The 26614-nt window shown below is 46.5% G+C and overlaps 1 protein-coding gene across 2 annotated transcripts in view; it reads right to left on the bottom strand.

Moving 5' to 3' along the window:
* The window catches only part of LOC143212423 (uncharacterized), a 124651-nt gene that overhangs the window by 28601 nt on the left and 69436 nt on the right, over positions 1–26614 (bottom strand). For both annotated transcript variants that reach the window (XM_076431254.1, XM_076431253.1), the window contains exon 2: positions 25317–25602. In XM_076431254.1, the coding sequence (XP_076287369.1) occupies positions 25317–25602 (286 nt within the window). The remainder of the gene's footprint in view (positions 1–25316; positions 25603–26614) is intronic.

The raw sequence follows: 26614 nt of genomic DNA, 5'->3' as shown, positions 1-26614 counted from the left end.
GACAGTCTCTTAAGATTTCGTATCGGCCAGGAATGCGATGTTGCGTCAGTTGGGATACTTTATTTCGTTAATTACTTCGAACGGCCGGGAACGATACCCAATTTGTCAATGTATTTTACCTGTTTCTTCACGTCTTTTTTTATGCATTTAAAAAATTGAAGAACATCGATATATTTATTATCTTTAGCTTACTAAAATCATTAATTATTCTTTTGTTAAACTGCCACGAAACGAGACCGCGATATTATTTTACGGAAATGCGATTGAAGCTTTTTCAAGGCAGTAACCAGTGTGTCTTGCGATTTCGTGGTTCGATGGAGTCTAGTTTTTGATTTGTAATCGTCCATGGGGGGTCGACATGTACGCCGACGTGAACGCCGCCGGTACACGCATTCTCCGGGCCGATTTTACACGTGTTCGGTGCCACTGGCGACGCTCACGCACGACACGCAACGAGTTCGCGCTTATGCTTCGCAGGATTTATGCGAATATGGGCCGTTCCGCGGGACAAGGCGCGAACAGGTGCGAAGTGCGAAGGAATTCGAGGGAAGACTCGACGACCGACCACCGTGGAAGACGTGGCAAAATAAAAATTTATTTTTGGCAATTTTAGTGATGCATTTCATTCGAAAATTATCAAACAGTTCGTCAATTGTATAATACTTTAGACTGTATTATGTTTGTACTACTAACATTCGATTGAGACATTACCCACATGATTGTAAATGTATTTTAAACGCGTACTAATTTTATAACAGAAAGGACTGTAGCAGTGTCGTAAATCAACGCATAAATTATTCATATTAAACGAACGTATTTACTGCTACAGGGAGCTTGCTAAATTTTTCGCACACTCTTCGTGTGGAATATTTCGCCACATAAACTTGCAATTTTTCCGGTTTCCATGAACCTCGTACCCATCTGTCAACCATCAAACGGGTCATTACCGTTTTACGGTTTACCCGTCTTAGATTTCAATTAAAGATTTTTATGGCATATCCCAGGAAAAATATAATTATCTTCAGTTTCATCGCTATCCAGTCGGCTAACGAACAAGCTCTCCGTAGTTTCTGCGGCCATTATGCAAATTAGTAATTACGCCGTCGTCCGTGAACGCACGGAAAGTTATGAACATGTTGTTGTGACTCAATGGTCGCAGAAATAAAAATCCGTTTATGTAGTTTCGGTGAATGGGAACGAAGAGAGTCAGGTTTGGTTGGGTTCATCGAACGCGTCGATCGAAAGTGTTAAATTGAAACTATCGAGAAATCGTCTCGAAATCTATTACGCAAAGCTATTAATTTCGACAAGGAATCGTAATGGCACCACCGGCGGTACTCGAGGATTCGATTATCGACATTTCGGCCGGAACATTAATCATCGGTGTCGTCGCGATGCTTATCGAAAATTTGACTGGCTGTGCCCAAACGCTCTTTCGGAGTATCGACTACACCAAGGACGATCTGGCGAGTTCGTTATTAGAATCCACACTGGAGTCTTCTAGGAAATTTCTCAAAGAATGTGGTGAACAAAAATCAATTTCAGAACTGCATTGGAAATGAATACTAATTTTCGTTTTCCTGTTCGAATTCCAGAAGGTGACAGGAAACCATACCTCCAGTCCCATTTTTCTTCTGTTTAAATCTGAACTATATGAATTTTCATTTTTCTGTTTGAATAATTTTGAGATTGTCCGAAAGCAAAGATCCATATCCATTGTTATATACAAGAATACTAATCCTACATTATAAGAAGATTCTGAAAAATTTATAATATATTGTTATATATTATATTATATAATTATATCTTGCGTTCCATTTAAAAAAGACTAAAAAGTAGAAAATAAAAAGATATATAAAAAGATTTTTTAAAACTACGCTTACATTAAAATGCACTAAAAAGGAGAAAATAATTTTTTTAGACATTAGTGACTATAAATAAAAGCGTGGAGCGCCCACGAAGATTACGTCAATATAGTTCAGCGGTCCATGCTTTTATTTATAGTCACTAATGTCTAAAAAAATTATTTTCTCCTTTTTTAGTGCATTTTAATATAAGTGTGGTTTCAATTTTTTTCCTGTTCGAATTCTAAAATAGTCAAGGAGCAAATAAATAAATAGTTCAGCATGCTGCTACCGGACGTCACGGGTAAAGATAGAGAGAAGTCGTATTTCAAGTTTGAAAGTTCTTTTATTTCCAGTGTCGACTTGAATATTTACCGATGGTGCAATTATTTCCCCGCAGTTTTCAAGGAAAGGAAAACGAGTCGTGGACAGCCGCCACGGTAAATCAGCAGTCCGAGTTCCGTCCCCCGTTTGTTGTGAAATTACGTCGCAGCTCGATATGCGTAATTACACCGACTTGTCATTATCTCTCCCCGGTTGCCGGGGCCGCGCGTCACGGGCACGTTTCGCGTGAAAAAAACGCACGCCCTAAGACCACGCCGGGATAATTAGAGATTCACCGTAGCTTCGTTCCTCGAGCGATACGCGCCGCGCGGCCTTTTTCCCGCCGCCCAAAAACCGCGCGCCGATAGACGCCGGCCTCCGAGCGACGACGCACGGTTCTCCTCGAACACGCTCACGAAACGCGTCTCGTACCACCCAGGCTTCTTTCGGCCGCATTCTTCGCGCGCTTTTTCTAAAAAACCCGCAGCAATTACGGATACGATTATTCCAGCCATTCTCCGCTCTCCGTCCGCCTCCCCGCGAAATTCGATCGGCTGCATTTGCCTCTGCGAATTCCGCCGTCTGCATTTTCGAAGGATAAACTCGCGGACCCTATCCCTTTTTCGGAAACTTTTCTTGAACAGAATTACTTTCTCTCGTATTGCAATTGTTAGAACAAAAATCGGTTTTCTGTTACAGTTTAGAATTTCGTTAAAAGTAACAAATAGCCATACTTGAAATCTGACTAATAATTTCCAAGATATTTGGTAAAACATGTCTCTCAAATATGGATCTGTTTAAAAGAATAATTTCGACCAGATGTGCATTGTTTCACAGACTCCAATTAAACAGAGAAACTAAATGTCTATTTGAAAACTGTGTAAACGTGCAATTTAATTTTTACCTAAGTTCGAAACTATTATTAAAACATTGAATAGCAAGTGAGAGGAGGTTGACTGATTGAGAGAATCTCGTAATTTCTCGAGGAGCATCTTGCGAATTTTGTACAAGCTGCAATTCATTCGTTAATGCAACTACCATTCGATCAGACTTTCAGCAAAATGGATAAAACATTTTTCATCTGGCGTTTTGATTAATCCCTACGAAAATGGCTGGATAATTTCGGTACGATAATACATAATCGGTTGCCGTTTATTTTATTACCAGCAGAGTGTGGTTACAGAGGTTAAGCTGCGTCTACGTCTCTTACAGGATAGCATGCGTAACCTCTCATTTCTTTAATTTGATATTGACTGGATAATGTTCTGTCCGGTAAAATTTAATCGAATCGATTCCGCGTATTTGTTCCAACCGACGGGGATCGATTATCATTCCCATATTCCGACAACCGGCGTACAAGAGAAACAAGAAACGAAGGAGAACGACTCACAGCAACATGGTCCCGGGCGATTCGATTACAACTTTATTCGGTGGCAATCTCATTTTGTTACAATGATGCTGATCCTTATTTCGAGGTACGGACTTATCCAATCGAATTATGTACCATCTTACACCGCATCGCCAATTTCCTCGGGCCCGAGTCGAACCTCGCGGTTACGAGTGATTGCACGACGACTCTTCACTCGGTTTCCGCTTTTAATGCCATTCCGGCGAACATCAGACTGTCTGAACTGTTTCTTGTATCCTCTATATTTCGGGGAACGACTAATTAGGGAGCGGTGATCTTGTCGTTGCAAGTGGGGGGATGGAATTTTACATTCTGTGTATTTCGACGAGATTTTAACACTAAACCTACCACTGCTAGTCAAACGAACAGTTTTATATTTTTCATTTTACAATTATTGAAATTATGAAGTTGCTTATAAATTTGTTTATCCAAGCATATATTGGAATAAAAATTGCACAAAATCTAAGTAGAGCCTCGTCATTTTTGTAAGCTGAAATTGTATTCCTCCACTAATATTAAAATTTTCTATGAAATAATTTTATTCCCTAAAATTTTCTTCTTCAAAATTAAACAACCTTCGGCTATGATGCATTTTCACCCCTCGCACTAGGATTTATTTTTATGGTCGCAGCGATTAGAACTTCTCGCCGTGTGTTCATAATTCCCTAGAAAAAGAAAATTGATATCTATCGTATGAACAGCAATAAAATAGATATTTATCTGGGTCTGAAATCATCACGAGTATGACTCGATGTACTACACACGAGGGGTTAAAAAATATAGCGGTGTACTCCCGAGAAGCCCATACCTCCTATTTTTTTCATACTCTGTATTCTTACGTATTTTAACGTGCTAATTACGAATATGATAGTGAAAATTGGCGCAAATATTGTTTTCATAGCGGAAACTGTGAAAAAACCATAAAAATCATAGTTTTTTCCATTTATTATTTTAAGTATTATAATTTAATTAAGTTTTTCCGAATATAGTAAAATATATTCCCATTAAATATATTCTAGGATTGCAGTTTTAGCGACCGTGGGAGACCCCGAAGAGACTCTCGAACGCGGTTAAACAGAACGTGACTGTTAACAAAGCGCAATTTAATCGCATCACGTCGGCGTGCGTATTAATCGTCGTGCATCAAGATTCTCTAGACAACAATTACTCGAGACATCTACTAATTTTGCTTCACCTATAATGACGATTCCCATTCCGATGTCTGGAGATATATCAATGCCCCGGCACCTAATGAGCTGATTTCACCTTTGTCAAGCGCCGGTACAAGACAGAAAGAAAGAATTCACACCCGCCGCAGCACAGAGGAGACCTGGTAGTCGGTATTCAGCCAGTGACAAAATAATTAATACCGTTCGAAAGGCGACGGCGTCTCAACAGATCGCTGAGTTACGATTGTGTTCGCTAATTACCGCGAAAGTTACGCAACGCCGCGGCGTCATTTGTGTGCGTACGCGACGCTCATTAATCATCATTAAGGGACGATTCGCGTGTCCTGATAAGGTTCCGCGGGGAGGGACGGATTTCGCGACATGAAAGGAGAATGCGTACGGCGTCGCCGGAATTCAAGGAGGATGTTTCCTTCCGTTCTTTTTGCGTATTGTCGACGACGCGAGTACGTCGCGAATGGATCGTCAACGCGAATGACGTTAACATTTGCGATTGGTATTTTTCTGCGTTGATGATGCTTAAATGGCGCCGCATTAGGGCCTCGATAATACCGTATAAATCATTACTGTTACTGTTGCATTCTATTCGAACGTGCGACTCTTGAACTCTTGATCTTCTCGCGCGTCGATATCGATCCTCCTACCTACGAACATCGATTGTTTCATTCGAACCGTTATTGCAACAATTGGATTCGAGGTGTGTTCAAGAGGTACTTTCGCCATTTCTATGAAAAGAACTTTCTTCTCAAAAATTCATTTCATTTATTAGAAGAGGAACATTTATCGGTGAAGTTTCCATTTTATGTATTTATTCTTCACTATTGAGTTGTTTTTTGTCAATTTTCATTTCGTTGATTACAGCTAATTGTCTGCTGACTGTGACTGAAGCCGGCTGAAATCACGAAATTAGTGTCTAGTCTTTAGAAACGGTGCTCCAAAGTGGAAACGAAAAAGAAAACCCGTCGACTTCTAGGAACTCGGTCTCGTCACGACCACCGCCAAACAATGGCCGGCCGGATTAATTAAAACCGTGGCGGTCGGCCCTTTAATTACCCGGTCGGAGTGCCGGGTGCGCGACAAACGAGCTCTACGAAAAACCCGCCGCTTTTTACACGTCCACGCGCCCCGATCCGTTTCGACTCGCGCGAATTCGTCTCGACGACGATCAACGTACACGCGCGCGGACACGCACACACACACGTGTAACCACAATTACTTGCAGCGCACCTCTCGATCGGTGTATTCGCGATTTTCTGGTCGCTCGGGGGCGTCTCTCTTCGATTAATCAGTCCCGGTGAGATCAACGGAACTCGGATGGGAGGAACAAAACGGCGGCAGCCGACTGAGAAAAATACGGGGGTCGTGAAAAATAAGACCCGAATGCATTAAAACGAACGTAAAAAGAACTGTTTGAAATATACTTGGCACACAACGTTGCTGCGCACGTTCAATCATTTTATGTACAGAGTGTATCAAAAATAATGGTCATCCGTCCTAGGGGTGAATCTACATCTCTGGATCGGTGGACATTTGTAAAGGAAACTTGCAAAATTGTTTTTACATCAATACCTTCTACTCATCGAGAAGAGAAAAAGTGGGTAAACTTTACTTTACCGGACTTAAAATTGGTACCTTTCTCCTTTATCCGCTGAGGGAACGGTGAGGTACGATAACATTCTATAATACAGGATTAATACTCTTATAATAATGGATATAAGGTATTCTTTCAAATTTTGCAACTTCAAATTTATGATCCGAATGGGCAGAGAAACGATGACGTCGTACAGGCCTAGCCACGAATGTCCCTTCAAATTTCGTTTGTCTCGAGGCACGCACATGATTATGTTCTGTCTCATCGACACGGTAGTGTGGATTGTAGTAGTATGTTTTTGTCTACAGGTATAATTCCACACAATCAAAATTTGCAAAAGCTTTAACAGCTCATATGTCGATAACTATTTGTTTGCGACATGTGGCTTCTTTCAAACTTTCTCTCTTCTGGATGATATCTCTTCTGGTTAAGGTGTTGATGTAAAAAACAACTTTACCAACAATTTTCTTTGTGATAAACGATTCCGCGGCAAGTTTCTCTTACAACTGTCCACCGATTCAGAGGTGTAAACCATTACTTTTTATACACCCTGTACACTGCATTGAGACTTCTGATGAATCAGACAATTTCCGACGAAATCATTTTAAAATTATCTACTACATACATGCAATACACTTGACCCAATTCTTGCTTTTGCTCAAAAGGGCTTCATCATCCACAGATTGTGACTAACGAACTTCTCGGCACCCTTAACATTTGAACATTTTATCATCGTGTACACAGTATATTTGAAGAGAGTCAGCTGGGTAGAGCAATGTCGTTCACACAAGTGCTCCATTGGATGCAAATTGAACGATACCACGTGGCGAGAACGCGCAAGAGTCCGCGCAGCAGCCACGATCAATCGGTTTTTACTTTCCGGAGGAGTCTCGTGGTTGGTGACCACGAAAGAACCGAAGAATCCCATCGAAAAGGAGAGTGGAAGGGACAGGAAAGGGGGGGGCGGCGAGGAAGAAGAGGAAGCAGAAGGATCGGGGTTACCTCGAATCAGCAAATTATACCGAGCGATGCTTCCCGGTATCCGTCGGCGTACGGCCAATAAATATGTCATTAACAACGATAATTTATCCGGGAAGACGGGCGCCGCCGGTCGCTCGAGGCTCCAGCCTCCTCCTGGTCTCGGTCCGTTCACTCGCGCGCGTTTGCAAGCGTTTGCGAGCGTTCGCATGCGCGTCCAAGCTGTTCACACGGCCGCGAGAGCCCACGCCGCGCTGCGCTGTGCGCCTGGTGATAATTGAGCCGTCTCCCGGCACCGCAGCAATTTTAATCGGCCTCGGTTTTTGGCTCCGCGGGCGAAATCCGCGATTCGCCGCTGTTAAACCACTCTTTCCCTGCCATCGAACGTTCTTATCTCTGTCGATTCCGACTCTCCGGCTCCTAGCCCCGGGTATCTCTCCCGTTTTCCTTCCTCGTCGCACTCCCGGCCTCCAACGCCGCTGTTCCGAGCTACCCGCACCGATCGTGCTATTTGTTACTCTTCACCGATCCTCGGTTTGCTCGTTTTTACTGTTAATCGAGCGCTTTGTAACTGTCCGGCACCGGCGAGCCTGCGAACGCCGCCGCCGCCTCGGACCCGCAGGAAAGGAAACCCGACAATTACGCGCTCTCGCGGATATTTCATCGGCCGACGGTTTTTCGGACCGAGCCAACCCCGACTTCCTTAAACACGCCGGGCAATTGGGATCGCGCCGATCCTTTTGTTCCGAGAGACGGGGTTAAGGGTTTAGGATCCGAACACCGGACGCCGATTCATTATTCAAGGAGTTCTCGGTTACACCGGCTAATTGCCCGCTTGATTAATGCGCCGGCCGCGGGATCGCGGATCCGTTCGCCATGGTCGTCGTGCGATACTTCCCTGTTTGCTCGAGGACCAGTCTAAACAATGCAATGTGGAGTTTGTATCGTAGAATACTATAACAAAAGGCCTGAAAGTGAATTTCCAAGCACACTGCCGAGTGATTTCAACGCGCGAATAGCAGGAAATTACGTGCGAGTCATCCGAACTAAACAGGCAAACAAGAGAGTTCGAATAATAGAACAGTTGTTAAGGTACAGTGCTGAATTTAATTTTCAGTAATTCGTGCAGTAAATAGTCTTACGTGGAGCCATTTGCGTGTAAAACGTGTTGGGAAAATGGAGGCTCGAGATACATCGAAGGTTCGGATATATAATCGAGCTGCGACTGTAATTGTAAATACCCAGGGAAGTCGTTCGCCGTATTCCTCACACATAACAATAAACTTGCCGTTGCTGGAAACCGATTGAATTTTCGAGCGCGCGCGGTTCGACGGGAATTAACGATCGGCCGAGAAAACGCTAATTGCAAAGAAAGAACACTTTCGCGCGTTCCGTGCCGGTCCCCTTTCCACGAACGGCCGCGTTCCCGTCGTCCCGGCCGTCTCGCCTTAAAAGGTGACACTAAATTTCGCGCGATTACTCAAGAAATTAGTCGGCCAGCCGGCTCGTAAATAAAAAGGCCGCGCGCGATCGAGAATTTTAGGAGCGCCGCTCGATAGGCTGTCTCCTCTACCTGATGGCTCAATATACCCGCGGCAGCTCCGGCCCGATTCATTATATATTCACGGCGTTATCCTTGCCGGGTCCGGACTACCAGCTGAAAACAGTCACACGGGATAAATCACGGAAACCGCAAGCATGCCTGAGCAATTACGCGGCCACGGAAAGCTTCGGGGACGTCTTAATAAACGCGCGCCGGTCCGCCGCCGCTCTCTGCTCGGCCCCGAAACACAGTGATTCATAAAACGATATTTTATCGTTCCCTCCCGGACGGTTAATCGATGACGCGGATTCCTCGCGAGCCAACAACACCGGACCCGGACCGGCCACGCGAATTAATCTCGACCCGTTTCTGTCTTTACGTAAGCGGCGCACAATGTTCCGCTCGTTTCGGCCGCCTTTATTGCCTCGTATCTCAAACTCACGATACAAAGCCACGTCGAATTTATTTTAAAACGGAATCTCGGGAAGCTAACTATACGGCTCGGGCACCAGCTATGTCGACCACCTGCGGACATTATAAGATTCAATCTCGAGTTTATTCGTAATAAATATGCGGCGGAAGAGTCAACGCGTTTGTAACTTTACATAAAATCTTGTATTCGACGTTCATCTCCTTGCATTAACGACAACTAATTTCGTGGACGTCTACTTAGATCGACGATGGATCCGTTACTGCAATGGGCGACGTGCTAACTCGACTGTCTCCTCTGAGGGACCACTAAAAATTACTATACTACACTATTCATCAATTTCTAAATGTTCTCAAGTGTGGCACGACAAATTTCATTTTGTATATAGATTAGAAAATATTCAGGGTTAGAGGTAAAGTCTGAATTCTGTTCTTGAAAATTGACTCAAAATGTTCTTCGACAATTGTACAAACTAACATTTTCGTTACTGGAAGGAGCTCGCCAATTTCGCAACCACGATAAAGCTACGTCCACACTGAAGCAACAACGACTGGTTTTCAGAAGCGATGAAAAAGGTTGCTCGATGTTGGCGATACAGCTTCAAAGTTTAATGACACGATAAATTGTCATTAAATCGAATAAACGGCAGAAAAATGTATTTTCGGATTCCTCCGGATGGAAATGATCAGGGAGGACAAGATATACGACGACGACGATTTCGAGGACGGACAGACAGCAAATCACTTTTACATCGTCTTTACGAGCTCTGGGAGGCCGGCGCAACGATGTCCAGAGGGTCGCCGGGAACTCGGCGCCGTGCGCGCACCCGGCTATTCGGATGTCAAAAGATATTTAAGCTCGGCTCCTACATGCTCGTGTAAACAGATCGTGTTCCGAAAACGGCTGACGGATGTCTGTCGGGATTTACGGCGCTTATTTTGACGATCGACGAAATTGTAGACTTTTCGTTCGAGCGGTGTTCGTGTGTCGCGCAGCGCCGGGACCTGTTCCCCCGGCGTTTTCCTCGACGTTTAGGGTCGACGTAATGGCCGCCCGAAATGATCCGCAACAGTTTTCGTTGTCGATTATACGAGCTTCGAACCAGGATTATCTTCTGCTTGTACAAGCGGAATAAAAATTGCAAGGATTGCTTCGAGAAATTACGACTTCCGTGTGCACGAATCGAGGGGAAAAAGTTACCCCTTCTTTGCCGGTACCAGTCACGTGCCCGGGCCGCAAGTCTTAATCTGGCGCGACTCTGGTTCGAATTAAAGATCGATCCACTTACCATGTTGTTCCCGGCATTCTTTCACGACGTCGAACAGCTTCATTAATTCAGCCAATACCCGCGAAACGGCTCTTAACGCGCGTTAAATATAAAATTAGCTTCCGAGCATAAACCAGGGTGCGTTTATGGAGAATTCGCACGGAAGGATCGAGAGAGGATTACAAGAGGGAGGGAGACGAAGAAGAGTATTAACCAGGAAAATCATAAAAGACCCCTCGAACCACTTCGGCGAAGTGAACGTGACGAAGTTAATTACCGAAATACGTTCCATTCGCTGGCAGACGGAGGCCGTTAACTCGCGTCTTTATAGCGTCGTTTCGGTGGCTTCGATAATATTTCCGACAATGCCAGCCGGCCCCGGTAAGCATTTCGAAAAATTAGAAGTCGCCGACCGTGCACCGACGACGACGCGAAGCGACCGACGTCCGGGACCACGCTTCCCTCTCGGACACGTCGTAATTCACACGAGAGACTTTCACCACTAATCGTTCTGGCTCCTCTGTCCCTGAACGAGAGAACGATCCAGCGAGCCAGACTCCGATAATGGCGCGTAAATCACCGGACCCGCGTCGATCGCTACCCCGAAAACGATTAGGCGACGCATGTTCGATCAACCCGCCACCTTACTAATTTAGTTAACGGCCGTAACGAGTCAATCAGGAGAGCAAACCTCTCTGATCAACCAGAAATTAACGGCTCTCACGTCGTCGCTTCTCACCAAAATATGCAAATGTTCCCGGAATCTTATCAGTCACAATTCCAATTCGACAACGAAAATCGACGTGACACACGGAAAGGTCAGACAGCGATTAATGAACATTGTCTTCGGTCTCCCAGGATTTTGCGAGTGGCTCGCAAAATTGAATTGTAAAATGTTGCAACATAAATGCGGACCTCTTAGCAGCTTTATTTATTAAATTTTTTAACTACATTTTTAAAGACATTCTTTTTTATGCATGTCCTTTCTTAGTAATTTATGTTAAGTCTTTGTTGTATTGTAAACATTTGTGTAAATGGACCTCGGTCCGTGCATAATAAATAAATAATAATAATAATAATATTTCTTGTTCGCGAAACTGGCTCCGCCATCGGAAGTTTAACCTGTTCCTACTTGAAAAATGATAAAAATTGATTCGTGTTCAACCAACATTAAAATGAAACAGTAAAATTGAACCTAGTTAAATATATCAGGAATTTCCGGTTACAAGAGACAGATGATTTTCTCGGTAAAGTATGAATCAATGAAGCATGAAAGTCAAAGTCTGAATCAACACTAGAAAGTTGATTGATTTTTATACCGTCTCACACATGTTTCTGAATGATTGCTCAATTTTTCGAGGGAGCAAATGGAACGCGTCTTTCCTGTCGATCGAGCAGCCTCTCGAAAAAAACGAGCATGCAATCGTTGTTATCGGATCGATCAGTTAAGTGTAGTATAGCGATCGAGTGTGTCGCTAGAGACCGCGGGAGAAGGTTGAAAAGAAAGAACCCGGTCCCTCCAGTCCCGTGGCGCGAGAACTATGTAATTGGACATTACATTACGTCATATTAATCTACAATCAACGTCTGTGTTAATGGTGTGGCAATCGTGTCATTACTGTATCGTGGCGCGGTCATTATACACCGAGCGGACGGTCGGCGATGGAATTATATTGCTTTTACGGCCGCCTGAATTGCCATCTCGAAACTATAATCGAGATAAAGCCATACAGCTCCGGATCGTAGATCGTGATTGAAAATATGTGTAAGGTGTACGCCGGGGATGCGTCGGCAATGGAGCAGGGGGTAGAATAAAAGAACGGACCGGGAACAGATCCATCACGGGAGGAACGATCGATCGATCGATCGATTTATCCGTCATCCCATCTGTACTTCACTGGCCGTTGCTTCCATTCTCTTCCTTTCTCTCTCTCTCTCTCTTTCTGACTGTCTGTCTACGAAGGTGTGGCCGGAAAGACAGCCGAATTGACAGTGAAACGGTCGACTGACTTCTACGCGTGTCTCTCCGTGGACTCGCGGGGGACGAAAGCATCAATCTTCAAAACTTCGCGTACTCGAGAAACCTACTTCACAAACGACAATCACGAGGTTGATCTTCTTTTCACGTTCGAAGTTGGTACAGAAGTCACTTACTAAAACTTTCAATAATTTGCTGAAAATTTCGTTCGATGATTACCGATTAGTAAACTGCGGATCTTTACGCATTTATGGCTTCTGAAAATTTTCAAAAAATACTAGAACATAAAATTCCACAGAATTTACTACGATTTTTACTTATTCCAGATCTACAAAGACTACTGATTACTGAAAATAACATTCTAAATGATTCCACTTTTTTAAAATTTGCCTACAAAAATTGAAAATTGCCACGACGTTTTTCCACGAAACGCAAGTTCCGCGCACTGTTCCGCAGAAAATGAGAAGATCCGATCGTGCAAGGAAGATCGCAAAACTCCATCCGAGCAGTTAAGGGTTGAATTCCATTGGGCTGCGCGTTTTGTTGTTTGTTGGGAAGTTTTACGTGATACAGATGCATAAAGGATCGGCGCCGCAGCGAGGGATCTAGATATCAGGTTTGTTACTAATTGCAGTTTCTACGAACAGTGGGATCGCCGGTGATTTCCTTCTAAAGTGATCGCGCGGCAGCCGTAGATTGCGCTGCGCTCTTTGAAGCGACGAGGAACGGCGCGGCGGGCATCATCGTGCACGGTCCAGCGCACTGCGCGCATCAAGAAAGCCTTTCTACGCGATACCGTACAATAAGTTCTGCAGCCACGATAAATTACCCGCATTAGAGCGATGCGTCAGAGCCCTATTTGTGGGGAAGCGTGCATTAACGGCCGCGGCGCGACCATGTAGCGCTATCGGGATAGCTTTTCAGTGCGAGCTGTATGCCGCGCGCTTAACGAAGAGGTTAAGGACCCGATGGATCGTTCGAAATGATCCGAGATCGTCCGAATGAAATCATATCTCTCTGCGAACCGGTGTGTATTTATCGGATCGATCTTCGCGGTTCTATGTCCCGCCTCGACCGTATCACGGTTGTCACATTTACTCCATCGGTTATCGAACGGCCCGGCGATCCCATCGATCGATAAACCAATGCGAGATCCCTGCCCGCTGTACATGGATCTCGATCTTCGCGGAGATACGCGTCAGTTTTTTCTGACGTCTGAACTGGTTCGAAAATATTCCTGATCATCGAAAAATTCCATCAGATTACGTCAAAAATTACTTCTAACGATACACTCGATCTTTCACTTCAATAGAGCCGATTGTATTTTACTCGTGATCTTATATCTCAAACGAAAAAGATTTGACTTGATACAAATTAAAAAATGTTTAGAAGAGCATGTACGCGTAGAGTAAAGGCTGGAGGGAATGTTTCGTAGGATGAAGTGACCCTCGATGAGTCTGAATGCTTAATCTAGAGAGGTGAACGGTTCACAATGCGCGAGTTCATTTTCTCCGGGGAGCCCCGAATTCTCAAGGAAGCCAGCCTTCACTCGAAGCACCCTCCAGCGTTTCCTGAGAAATAACCAGTGAGCTGTCAGTGGTGACGTCCAGTTAACGGAATCATTCATACTCTACGTCAACTGTACGCGAACCGGCGCTGGCGAGAACCCGCGCGAAGCCGCTTGGTACACGTCAACGTCAGGTTCTCGTACTCGGCGAAAAGTGTAAGAATAGAACCGACTGGATAGGTTCCCCTTATCCTCTGCGAAGAGGAGAGAGAGAGAGAGAGAGTAAGAAAGAGACAGCCGACAGTGTTCGCCGCATCGATGTATGTTGTAGAACGTTCAAGGGCCACCGGAATAATCAGCAATAGTCGAAAAAGAGGCCAGAATGGAAACAAAGCGGGCATTGTACCTCGACGCGGCTCTCGGGACGCTTGTAGCGACTTCGACGGTTCAAGGAGCAATTATAGCTTGATGGGTCTATTGCCTCGGTGTCTATGCTCTTTCGAGTGCCGATCACGCGCGTCACTCGTGTCTTGTAGCGAGGAGAACCGTGAAAGACGCTTTGGTTTGTTCAACAAGCGGTTTTAAAAACGCTCGAGAGGTCAGCGGTGCCCAGAAAATCGGCTTCCTGTGTGCCTAGTAAATCGCCGTCACGGTGATCAGAACTTTCTTGAAAACAGACGATTTCTATGTTTATCAATGTCTAGGCTCGCTCGATTGATTCGCAATCAATTCTAGATCAAACGAGAAACAATAAGAGCATTCAAAAAATATAAAACAGTCGTCCAACTGCAGTACAATTAGCACAGACAATTTTTATTTTACATAAATTACGCATTACGAACGAACATAATTGTTAAAGGTAGAAGAAGAATTGTGTCACCACGACCGACACGGCAGTCGCCGGCGATTGTTTCATAATTCTTGACTTTTTCAAAGAACCTTCAGCAGTGGGATAATTTCGAGAACCTTTCGAATGTGCGAAGATCCACACGGTTGTATTTCTATAATTATCGAAGATGTAAGGAACAGATTGCGCAATTGCGCGCGAGAAAGGTTAGACGTTATCGCAGCGATCGATCGTTGTCCGAGTGATTTCGACGCGTTCGCGCCGGAGACTTGAACGCGCGGCGAGCGGTATCGCCGGGAGTTTTCAACGCGCGGCATCGTTCGACTGAAATGTTCTAATCGGCTTGGAAACTTAGTCCTCTTTCTAAAAATTCATAGGTCGTATCAACCTATTAGAACCGTGTGGTCGCTTTAGCGACTAATGGGGCGAAGACTGTTCCACCTCCGATATCCCCGGGCCTTGTAATGCAGTCTTTCCGAGAGTTTATGTCTTATTCGAGCGGTATCTACGAGGTTCCAGGGATCAGCCATTTAGAGTATCAGCCGGTCGCGACGGGAGGGGATCTTCCAGCAAACTGAACGGCTCAATCAGTCGGGGCATGTGCCTACCGGGTCGGCCGATTGCTCTCCCCCCTGCAGTGTCATAAGGACGAGGAGTTGAGGAAAACGAGTCACGAGAAAAAGTTGCCTGGGTGGCCGGATGGCGGAGGAATAAATGGCGCGTCGTGGTCGGTGGCTTTTAGCTAACGAGTCGCGGGGATGATCGGCGCGTACCCACACACACACACACACACACACACACACGAACATAAAGGAACACGACGACCGATGCTGAAAATGAGTCAGCGTCGCTCGGTGGTATTTCTATCGGTTCTAATGTAGCGATACACGCGGGGCTGTTAACAACTCTTTTCTGTTGCGCGCGATCACGGGCCGCCGCGTGAAACAAGATAAGGGAAAAAACGGTGGGATAAATAACGGTGGCTGCTTCTACGCCAGCCATCCCGAGGGCTACAAGAATTCCTAAACGACCGGTGGTGTGTCAGTGGTGTCGGCGAAAAAAGGGAGAAAGAGACGGTGGAACGCGGATGTTGCCGGAACCCCGGTGGACTGGCCCGTGTTACCGAGATAAGGGGCCTAACTTTGGGCATAGTTCGGTAAGTGGCGGAGATAAGCCGGACGCCACATCAGGGATGACCGCGTCCCATGGGACGGACGATGGGGACACACGCGACAGTCTGTCTCCGAATAATCGGCGCGGCTTGTAATCTTAATTGCCCGAAATACCGCAGAGAAATCGCGTAGGTCGCCGCATCAACATGGCCGTCCTCTAACTCCCAACGCGGTGAGAGCTTGTTAAGTGCGAGCCTTCGTGAGAACTTTAAGTGTCCGCCCCGCGTTATCGGAATGAGTTGAGACACCGAAAGGGGGACGATACACCTGCGTTTCGGGAGTATCATTGTCGCCGGAGAACACCCATTGACAGGCTGGAATTAAGTCGATATCGGACATAATGCGGAATTCATTTCATTTCGAGACGAATAAAGTCGTCGGAAAAAGATCCAACTATTTTTAAAAGGAAATAACTCCGGCTTATTCTCCAGGCAATTTATATGCAATTTCTACCGATTGCTACGTCTGCGAGCGAACCCGTGAAATCGTAAATTTGCATAAACTTCCGCAGACTACAAGGAGAGAAACTAAAATTGTTCGCGGAGGCGTCGAGACAATCCGGCCCGGGGAATTGAAACATTGCTTTCGGCCGCGTCTAATTAAAATCACACCGTCGATCGGAGCGTAAATGGAGCGGAGACTGGAAAATAGTCTGCATTCGTGCGCGAGCCAGTTTCTCTAATCGCGAAGGCCCAATTATCGGGCGATTTAATTTATATGTAACACCTCGCCGATGATTTACACAGTTCGTTATGAAGTTACAGTGCGCGTAATTTATGCGCCGGGTAATTCGTTTCGCGAGCACTGTCAACACGATAGCCCCGCGGCAAGATAGTAATTAATTCCGTTCCAATCATCGTTAGACTCTCGGGCGCGACGACCACGCGTTGCGAAACCGTTCCGCTCGCAAACTAATAGATACGAGCAACAGCAGCAGCACCGTACCAGTTTGCCGATCTCGGTGTTTCGTATCGAATGCTAAAAGGCGTTATTATACCGGTCACTCTTCGGCGCGGATTAATGATTCACGCGTTTTATTCGAGAGCCGTTTATTTACATATTATTAACTCGCCTCGCCGGTTAATTAATCGTCCGGCAATCGGTGCCGTTAGGATCTCCGTCTGTTTCGCAATTCCTTCCCACACTGTCTCTCTGTCCTACGGTTTTCGTGTATGATTCATCGTGTGCTACATTTCGAATTTAATTAATATATACTCTTAGAAGACCCGAGAGAGCCTTGTACGGGTTCTTTACCAATTGTGGATGCAAATTAATTTGACCGGGCAGCTGTCTCCCGGTGAAATAAGAGGTGCGACTGGGCGAAACTAACAGTTTTAGCGCCGAGCGGAAGAGATCTCTCGTGGGAAAGGATTACGGATCCTGGTTTCGCTGAAATCTTTCCTTCAGGCGCGAGTACACTAACGAGTAATTTGAATACACTCTCGCAATAAATATCACAAGGTTACTTGCGAGTGTATTCGCACCTTTATTTTAAATTAGAACTAGAATTTAAGCCAGCGACGCTCTGCGGAACCCGTTTCTATTGTTCCTATTAATTAAATTCCTGCCGTCGCGGTCCTGAAATATCCGGTTTTAAGGGTCGCACGACTCCGTTCGACGGAATATATTCGCATTCTTCGGCCGAAAACAATTCCTCGGCGTGGCGTGGATTAGCCGCGAGCGGCCGATAAATACGAGAACACGTAACGAATCGGGGTGCACGCAATCAAAGGGACGCACACAAGTGCAGAACGGTAGCCCTGCAGCGCGCAAGAACCGCTGCCAATAAATCTACGTGGGCGAGATCGACTCCGAGATTAAAAGTACGCGGCTCGGGACCCCGTATAAAAGCTCTGGGGGCCCGGGGAAGGGTTCTTGAAAAATTTTGCGGTCGCACGAAACGGGCCCGCTCTCGTTTGCATCCTTCCGGAGAGAGCTCGCACTTCGCCCGGGCGCGAACCCGCTTGCTCCTTTTTCAACGAGCGAACATGCGACATCCTTGCTACACCCGGCAAAACGAACACCGAGGAAGATGGATCCTCCGATTAGATCTCGGGATCAATTACTTGGGCAAATCTTTTCGGTACTCCCTTATAATTTACTTCGATCTGCGGCGGCCTCGACGATCGGTCTTGCAACAATTTTTGCATTTTCTACATCGTCAGAAATGCTAATGTTCTTCTTCTCGACATGCTCCAGTTTTCGAAAATTGTGAACTTAACAGAAGGGAGACTGGGGTCGAGAATAACAATTTGACCTTTACGCAAAATCTACTGCACTTACAACAATTTTATGTTAAAATGTTACCTAGTTATCGGATATTATTCGACCACGGTCTCTTCGATCAGCAACAACTAATGTCACTTGTTAAGAAATGCCCACTATGACGCAAAACAGCAGCATGGAACACGTTTTATCCGCCATCTAAATGACAATGGACAACACAATCGCATTTCCTCAAGAAACCAAGATTTATACGAAACTACACCCGGTGTTCGGTGCCGCAACTTTTGGTGACTTTAGCAAGTCCAGGGCACCGGGGCCCCGGCGAAAGGGTAGGGGGGCTGAGAAGAGGGTTGGCGAAGAAGAAGCCTCGTTACGTGGCCGGTATCCGGGCGTATACGCGTACCGCCGCGATAAGATCGGGCCAATCCGAATATACGTAGCCGCGGGCACGTAACGCGAATTAAAAGGATGACTCAGGCGAGGATGGGCCTGGTTTTCGAGGCGCAAGGATATCCTCTAACGAGCGGCCGATTAAACGACAAAGCGGCGCGGCCCGTTCCCGAACCGATAAATGCCACTCGCTGCGAGGGGGATGAAGTTGTCCGCGGCGGTTTCTGCGCGCGAGAGGGGCCCGGCTTCCATCATCGCCGCGCACGACAGGTAATCCAACGTTGTATTACAATCAACGGGGCCGCGCGTTGCGTTCTAATTGGCAGTCTCTCCCTCTCGGTTCGTTTCGAGCGGCATCGCGTGATTAGCGTGGCGAGTCGCCGCGTTTGAAACGGCGCCTCACGCGGCGACGCCGATCTACAGCGGGACGCCGCGCCGCCGCGCCGGTTTTCTTGTCTTTCGTTTCTGCATCCTCTTTCCCTTCGATTCTCTTCCGCCGCCTCCGTGCGTGGTCATTCAGCGCGGTGAAAAAATCCCTGAAATTATTGCATTTATGTTTTCAGTTTCTTATTAACAGTAATTTCAGATGCGAATGAGCTAGCGTGTAACTGCGCAACGTGTATGTAATTTGAGGCTTCTTCAGGCTTCTTGCTCCACTCCAAGGACAGGCATCGTACATCGACTTTTGTATCTTCCAACGAGACGAGAGATTTCATTAGAATCGAGTGTCTAAAGTTAGTCTTGAACGTTTTAAACGTTTAATTTGCTCGCGGAAGATCAACTCGACCTTCTTTTTTGTCAGGTATTTATAAATTTTACGAGTCGACGCGGGCCCGGACTTCGAGCACTCCGAATATCCAGTGTAATTTCGTCGCTCGGACGTGTGCTGTGTAGCTGTCCATCAAACGCAAGAAAAATGATGACGATCTCCACAGGAAATGCGCCGCCTCGAGCTGATTCTGTCTACTTAGCATCCTGCGTGCCGCTTATTCCGCTGGTATTCCGTACTGATTACAGGAACTGCCGGTCTACGTGCGATTACGTTGTTCCGTTAAACTGGGACGTATTAACTTGATTATCAAGCACCCGGGGAAAATGACACACGTGGCCAGCCCTCCTACGGTCCTCTGAATTGGTGTTCCGACTAGATCTCTTCCTTTCACTAATTACGAGCGGTCAAGAATCCACCGTGGTTCCCGAAGCTGTGCGAACCGATCTTTACGTAGTTTGATAACTATACTTATATCCTTCATTTTTCGAGAACGAGCGTCGGGTTAATTGATTCATATGATGATAGGAAATGTGCTGCAGCATCTACGACGTCCGGTGCTTATAAACTGAATATTTGCAGCTCGTAAAGATCATCAAAGAAGCATTATCTCTAGAATCGTGGAGTTATCGGCAGTAGAAAATGCAAATGTACGCCCACGTTCGCGACCCAGTAATAAATATCGCAGGATAGTAATCTGCATAAGTATCACGGTCCAATTAGTACGAGCACAACGAAATCCCCAAAACAATAAATACAATGTTAATCTGGATTTCTATAGATCGAGAGATAAAATCCTGAATTTGCATGAGCACTTTACATATCCTGCGGCCGACAAATTTATTCGCGACTCTAAGCATTGTATGCGGCTATCGATAAAAAGTCAATTTCCATAAACATCTGCGAAGCGCCAGGATCATCGAGATCCCCGGCCGAAATCTCACGCGATAAGGTGAATAATAAACTCGACCGATTTCTTCCTCGCGGCGCGGCGATTACACGCGTCCGCAAGTATCTCTTCACAGGCGACAAAAGATCCTCGAAATATTCCCTCATGAACGCCTCCGGAGCCGGAGGAGAGTGTAAAAAGCCGTCGGTCGAGCGCGGTCGCGGTTTTTGTCGCGGCGAGTGGTACTCGCGCGAGTCTCCCGAGCGGACAGCAGCGAGTGGAGGCAGTTGTCGTCGTCGTGGACGATTCCAGCGAGCTCGCCGGCTCGGGGAAGAGAGCTCTCGAGAGCTCGAATTAAGTTCTCTCTATCCCTTCCGTTCCGTTCCTCGCCTTTCCGCCTCCTCGGACGCCGGGAACGCTCGCTCGAGAGACGGAGGCGCGATCGCGTAATTATTACGTCGCTGAAGATACGAAGTGACGCGATGATTACCCCATCGCGAGCCTCCTTTAAGGAGCCACGATCCTCCCCGCTATCCCCCTCGACCTCTCCCGTCAAGACCCGTTCCGCAATTCGCCGTTTATCCGCGCGATTCGCGGCGTAATTGCCGCGGTTTCGGCGAGACAATGGCGTCTCCGCCGCGAATCAACCGACGATCGTATCGGCACACGAAACGCGTCCCGCGAACCCTCCCACTACGCCCTCGACCCGTGATTTATCGCTTTAATAACAGTATCGAACACGGCCGCGTAGCTTATTACCGGTCATCCATCACGCGCTCGCGGGAGGACCGTTCGATTTGCTGGAAATAAATTTCAATTTTGCTCCTCGACGTCCTTCTCGGTCCCATCCGACGCGCGGCTCTTCCTGGAATGACGCGGGTACGTGCGGCGCATGACGCAACCGATTTCGACACTCCCACTGACGCGGGGAGTTCGCGAATTTCGTCTGAATAAATGTTGTTCGTTGCGATTACAGTCAGAGTTGGGATTAAAAAAAGAAGTCATCGGAAAATCGGAGACTGATTCAACCGATTGATGACGTTAATCGTCAATCGTTGATTAAAAAAAAGAAATCATCGTAAAAAAAACATTACACAAGTATTGAATCGTTAACCGCAATTAACGACTAAACTAGGAGATTAATTGTTAATTGCGGTTAACGATTGAAGCAGAAATTTATTCGTCAATGGTTGATTACATTTTTGCCCAACTCTGATTACAGTCAAGCGGTTTCTATAAAACACATAACAGAACTTACGCATATTATATTGGGTCGGCAAGACAGTAATTTTAAGGTGAAATAAAAGCGAATTTCTTTATTTAATCGATGAGATTTAATCGATAAAATATTTTCTTATTCATTCTTTTTGACGAAAGATCATCGAACAAAAGGGGAAATATCTTCTTCATTAAAGTTGATTGCTTGCATAAAAAAAGTTGGGCTCTATTTCACCTTAAAATACCAAAGTTACTTTCTTGCCAATCATAAACATTGAACACCGACCGATTCTACTTCTCGCGAACGCTACGACACGCGAATCCGTCCAGCTTTTAATCTCGTCTTTTCAAAAACGAATGGATCATCCGAAAAACTGTTAATCGTTTTCTTGCAAATAGAATCGCTTGATGTTCGCTAGTAGCCTACACCATGTGTAATCGGTAATATCGGCAATCTTCTGTAACGAGTTTCGAGCAATGTTATCAAGCGTCCAGTCTGTCCGGTGCGCTTCGGCTGGTTAATGCAGGAAGTACGCCGATGTTTATTTGTTTTCGTTGTCCCGACGGTTGAAGGGTTTTTAGAAGTTGCAGGTTCCATTGTTAATTGCGGTCCGAAGCGGATATTCAACGGCGTATGGGCGCCAGGAGGAAAAAGAGGGCGGGGGTCGTGAGCCCTCCTCGTTGCACGGTAGAATGCGCCCGGCCGCCATTTTCGTGGCGGCGCAACAGAGGCGTAATAACTGCTGGAATTCATGGTAATGGCGATAATGCGTGCCTGTGCCGATGGGGCCCGCAGGGGCTGAAACAAGGTGGAGGACGAGCGAAGAGGGGAACGGGGGACCGAGCAGAGGTGGGGCACCCTGCCACGTAGCGGAAACTCACGTGTGCCCCCGCGTACGTGTGAACCTCGTTCCGTCAGGGGAGAACCGACGTTCTGATTGGCCGAATTCCTTCGACCGGATGTCGAGCTCGGCCTGCCAGCACTTTCGTCCCGCCGCGGTTCGATTTCGTTCGAGCTGTAACGGCTTACCGACCCCTCGAGTCATCGAAACAGCGCGTTCGAATCGGCTGGCGATCGGCAGACCGTGGAAACATATGCAAATTCTAAGCCACAACGAACTTCAGTTCTCCCGTTACGGGAAATAGTCCCTTCAACACAATTTTTACTTTGTTCTATGCCTAAGGAAGCCGTGAAAATTCGCAGATTATAGCGTCTTCACCGAGAGAAAAGGAAGAGATGATAAAATATCGTACAGGTTTCAGAAAACTCGAGAAACACCTCCAAGGAATTCGCGTTATCGAGTATGTTAAACATTTGAATGTTCGGAGACTTTCTACGTAGATGTCGTATAAATTTTTAATTATTCAAGAAACGGTTGGGGAGATTGAATTTTAATTTACGATTAGATAATTAATCACGATCGAAGTATGCAGCTAGCGATCCGTCAGCGTAACTGGTTTTCACGAGCCGACAGATTTTATAGCCAACTAACCATTACTCATTAGTATCAATCTTCAAATATCTTGACAGTTTAAAGATCAACTCGACCCACGTTGCACGGTTACTCATGTCTTGTTATCACCGGTCTGCTGTTTGCTTTTAAATAAACACTTTTCAACGAATGGTTTCCCGGGGGCCATTAAAGCGGCCATTTTACGCAACAGTCGTGATCACGTTGCATAAGACGGCGACCCTAGCAATTTAGCTCCCATCTTCCTCCGGCCGCGTCACTTCTCTTTCTTAGAGTTCTTTGCTCTTTGACTTTGCACTTTTCGACTTCGGTGGTTTTACCGATAGAGAAATGTTAACCCTCATCCGTCCTCAAGCTTGTGTAGCTTTCAAGTTCATAAAAATTCTAACGCAAACTAATTGTAATGAAAGACGATGAAATTCTTTCATATAATACATAATTATTTCGTTTTAAGTGATGTCTTATGGTATTATCGCGGACTGTAGCATCTATTTTTGACGTAAGTACGTTATGAATTTCGCCCAGCTAATTAGCATTGATCGCAACACTGCGCACCGAGGGCGAGCCCTTGAATTATCTGTCTTAATTTGTCCGTCACGAGAATTAGCGCGAATCGAATGAAGGACAGGGCGAGAGGGCCGAGACAGACGGGGGGGAGAGGAGGAGAGAAGTTTTACAGACACGGAGCTCGGGCCTCCCATGGTGAGGCCAGCCGATGACCTTCGACCTGGAGGACCAGCCACGTTGAAAGGCGGTGTACGAACACGAACACACACGCTCGTGCGAGCGTGCACACCTTCCCGACTCTTTTTTCGCGTGCACGATAGCACGATCCCCGGGCAGTATCGATTATGACATCGTCAACAGCTACGTGGAACACGACGTTAATGTACCACGCGACGAAATCCATCGTCCGGGGAATGTTATCCGACTGTTCCTCCTCGGAACTATGTAGCCGCGAGATAGCGGATCGACCGAGGATTGATCGATCGTTTGGTAGGACTCGTTTGCGACCGTCGGCTTTTCGCTCGGCACGATGGTGTTTGCTTTAGGTATCTGTATCTTGACGTTCTATTGGTCGTCATCGAAAGCTAATGGGCCGACTCGTGGGCAAGCTAATGGGGAAGCTCGCCTCGTTCGCCCCCACCCATCTAATAGCCGTCCCGGTTGGCAAACGTGGCGCGACCGTATCCACAGCTGCCTAACCACCGACCCCAAGAAGAACAGAGAGAGGGAGAGCGAGCCTCTCGTTGTAATGAAATCGCTAACCCCTTTTTCGCGTGTAAAAAGAGAGGAGAGCGGGAGAGGCGTACCGGAGCCGGGGCGCAGCCGGGCCCCGATAATAGGCATCATTTTCTCCAGTTGTTGTACATCGTTACATCGTGTAATAAACCGTCGCGAAAGCTCGCCTCGGCAGGCAGGCGTGGATTAGGCCGCAATCACCGCGAGAAATTTCGAAAACACACACACGCGCGAAACGTGCTGGGGTTCGCTGGATCGCGCGAGAAATATTTCACGAGTCATCCGACGATTACTAACCGGACGATGAAAAGTCCCACTCCTCTGGAGGATCCACTAGACCAGGAAAGCTGTTTGACGAGCAAACAGGCAGCAAACAACGCTCGACTGTATGTACAGAAGGAATCGCGCGCGGCAACCGACGTCGCCTAACGGCAACAGTTTCTCAACCCTTCTCTCGAGATCCGAGCTGAAGTGCTGACGAGAATCGAGGAGATTCGTGGGACGTTGCGTCTCGAGAGGAAAAGAAAATACTTTCCACAAACGCTCTTAATTCCGTTTGGACAGGCGTTGATTTGTTTCCTCTGTGTAACCTGGTTTTTAGGATCACTTGGAAGCTGTTTACTTTATTTAGAAGCTCGAAGCATTTGTCTACCGACCTCCATTCTTGATTAGTAACGATTAGGCTGCGGATATTTATATGTTCATGAAGAAATTAGTTGGTGAAATATAAAAAAATTCATGAATGTTGAAATGTTGCTTTTAATGTAACAAAGTTGTTAAGGGATGGAATCAATTTTTCTGTTATTCCTGCTTCGCACGGTCAATGCAATACATTGTTATTTCGCATAAAGGTCCGCAGTCTAGTAATCATGTTACGTCCTTTGAGAAGTTTTATGTTTTCACGTCCACGCCAGCGGTGCTCGCGATTAGGCGGGAATTACTCGCAGTCGGCGATTGCAAGTGGCGAACGTCGGGATTGAATGCGGAGGAATCGGCCGCGTCGAAAGCAGGAAGTTACGGTAGCAAACACTTACCGAGAGTGCCGTCGAGGGAAAAGGAATGCCTGTCGTTCCTCCACGCCCACGAACACAAATCACAGGTGGTGAGTCCGTCGGTGGTGACACCCTCCTCCGGTAAATAAGGTGGTCTAGGAGGCGGCGGCACAAAGCTTCCTATCACAGCCCAAAGGGAATCGACGTCGTTACCGACGCCCGTGTAATACAGCAATTCCTCCTCGGCTACGCCGGCGAACCAGTCCATGTCGTTAACGCTGGGATGAACCGTGTTGGGGCTTGGCGTGCTCGTGCTAGCCACCGTCACCTGAAACGTGCACATTTTTATCTTATAATAAAATGCTATACGTCAACCAATACTACGAGAAGTTTCGTACTGATTGTCATAGTTAGTAATAGGATAGAGTAGCTGTACGATTCGTCGACAATGGAAGACAGTGTCCACGTGAATCTTTGCGAGCAGAATGAAGCAATCATGAAGTACAAAATATCTCGAACTCCAGCGTTCCAGAAAAGGCTACTCCATAATGCTCGATTTCTGCAGGCCAAGGTTTCAACTTTGCAAACAGTTCCGGATAAACACAGTTAATGGAACGAGAACGATGCCTCCTCACTGGAAGTACGCATCTGTCCAGGACGACAGAAGGAGATCGCGGCGAGCAGCCTGATGATCCTCTTCCGCTCATGTTTCGTAAAACGCCAGCGCAAATATATATACCAGCGACGGGGAGAAAAAGTAGAAAGCGGTACCGTTCGAGTTATTTGGTTCCCCGAAGCGGCGCTTTGCAGGGAGACGGTTTCGTTGGCCTAACTCCTACTACAAACAGAGAACGCTGAGGGCGGCCGCAAACAAATCATCCACCCCCTTCGCCGATCCTTCCTTCAGTATCGTCTTCTCTCTCGCCACCACGAAAGTTTTACCCGCGGGATCAACCTCGATAAACAGTGACCAAGCGTTCGTGGGCCCATCCGAGGCTGAATAACTTCTTGGGTCGATGAGACGCGACCTTGACAGCGTTTCTTGTAATTGGGACAGGGCACACAATGGAACAGTGACCACGCAGTTTCGGAAATATTCTTCTCGCACGAGGCTAGCGAGATTCGGAGTGGGATGATGCACCTGTGGAATGCTCCAGACCCCTCCCATGGATTTCCCAAGTTCTATACGGTGATTAAAATATTGTTCTCTTTTTGTACTCTTCGTGCTCCGCCTGCACCAAGTCATGCGTATTCGAGAAATGTAAAATATATCGTAAGACACGAAATAATAGATCATAGAATAAAATAAAGAAGGTAGTGTTTAGAAATTTCGTGCGAGG

This window comes from Lasioglossum baleicum, chromosome 9 (assembly GCF_051020765.1).
Source record: "Lasioglossum baleicum chromosome 9, iyLasBale1, whole genome shotgun sequence".
NCBI classification, from domain to species: domain Eukaryota; kingdom Metazoa; phylum Arthropoda; class Insecta; order Hymenoptera; family Halictidae; genus Lasioglossum; species Lasioglossum baleicum.
Note: the sequence above shows the minus strand (reverse complement) of the source record. Positions and strands in the feature narration are given on the sequence as shown.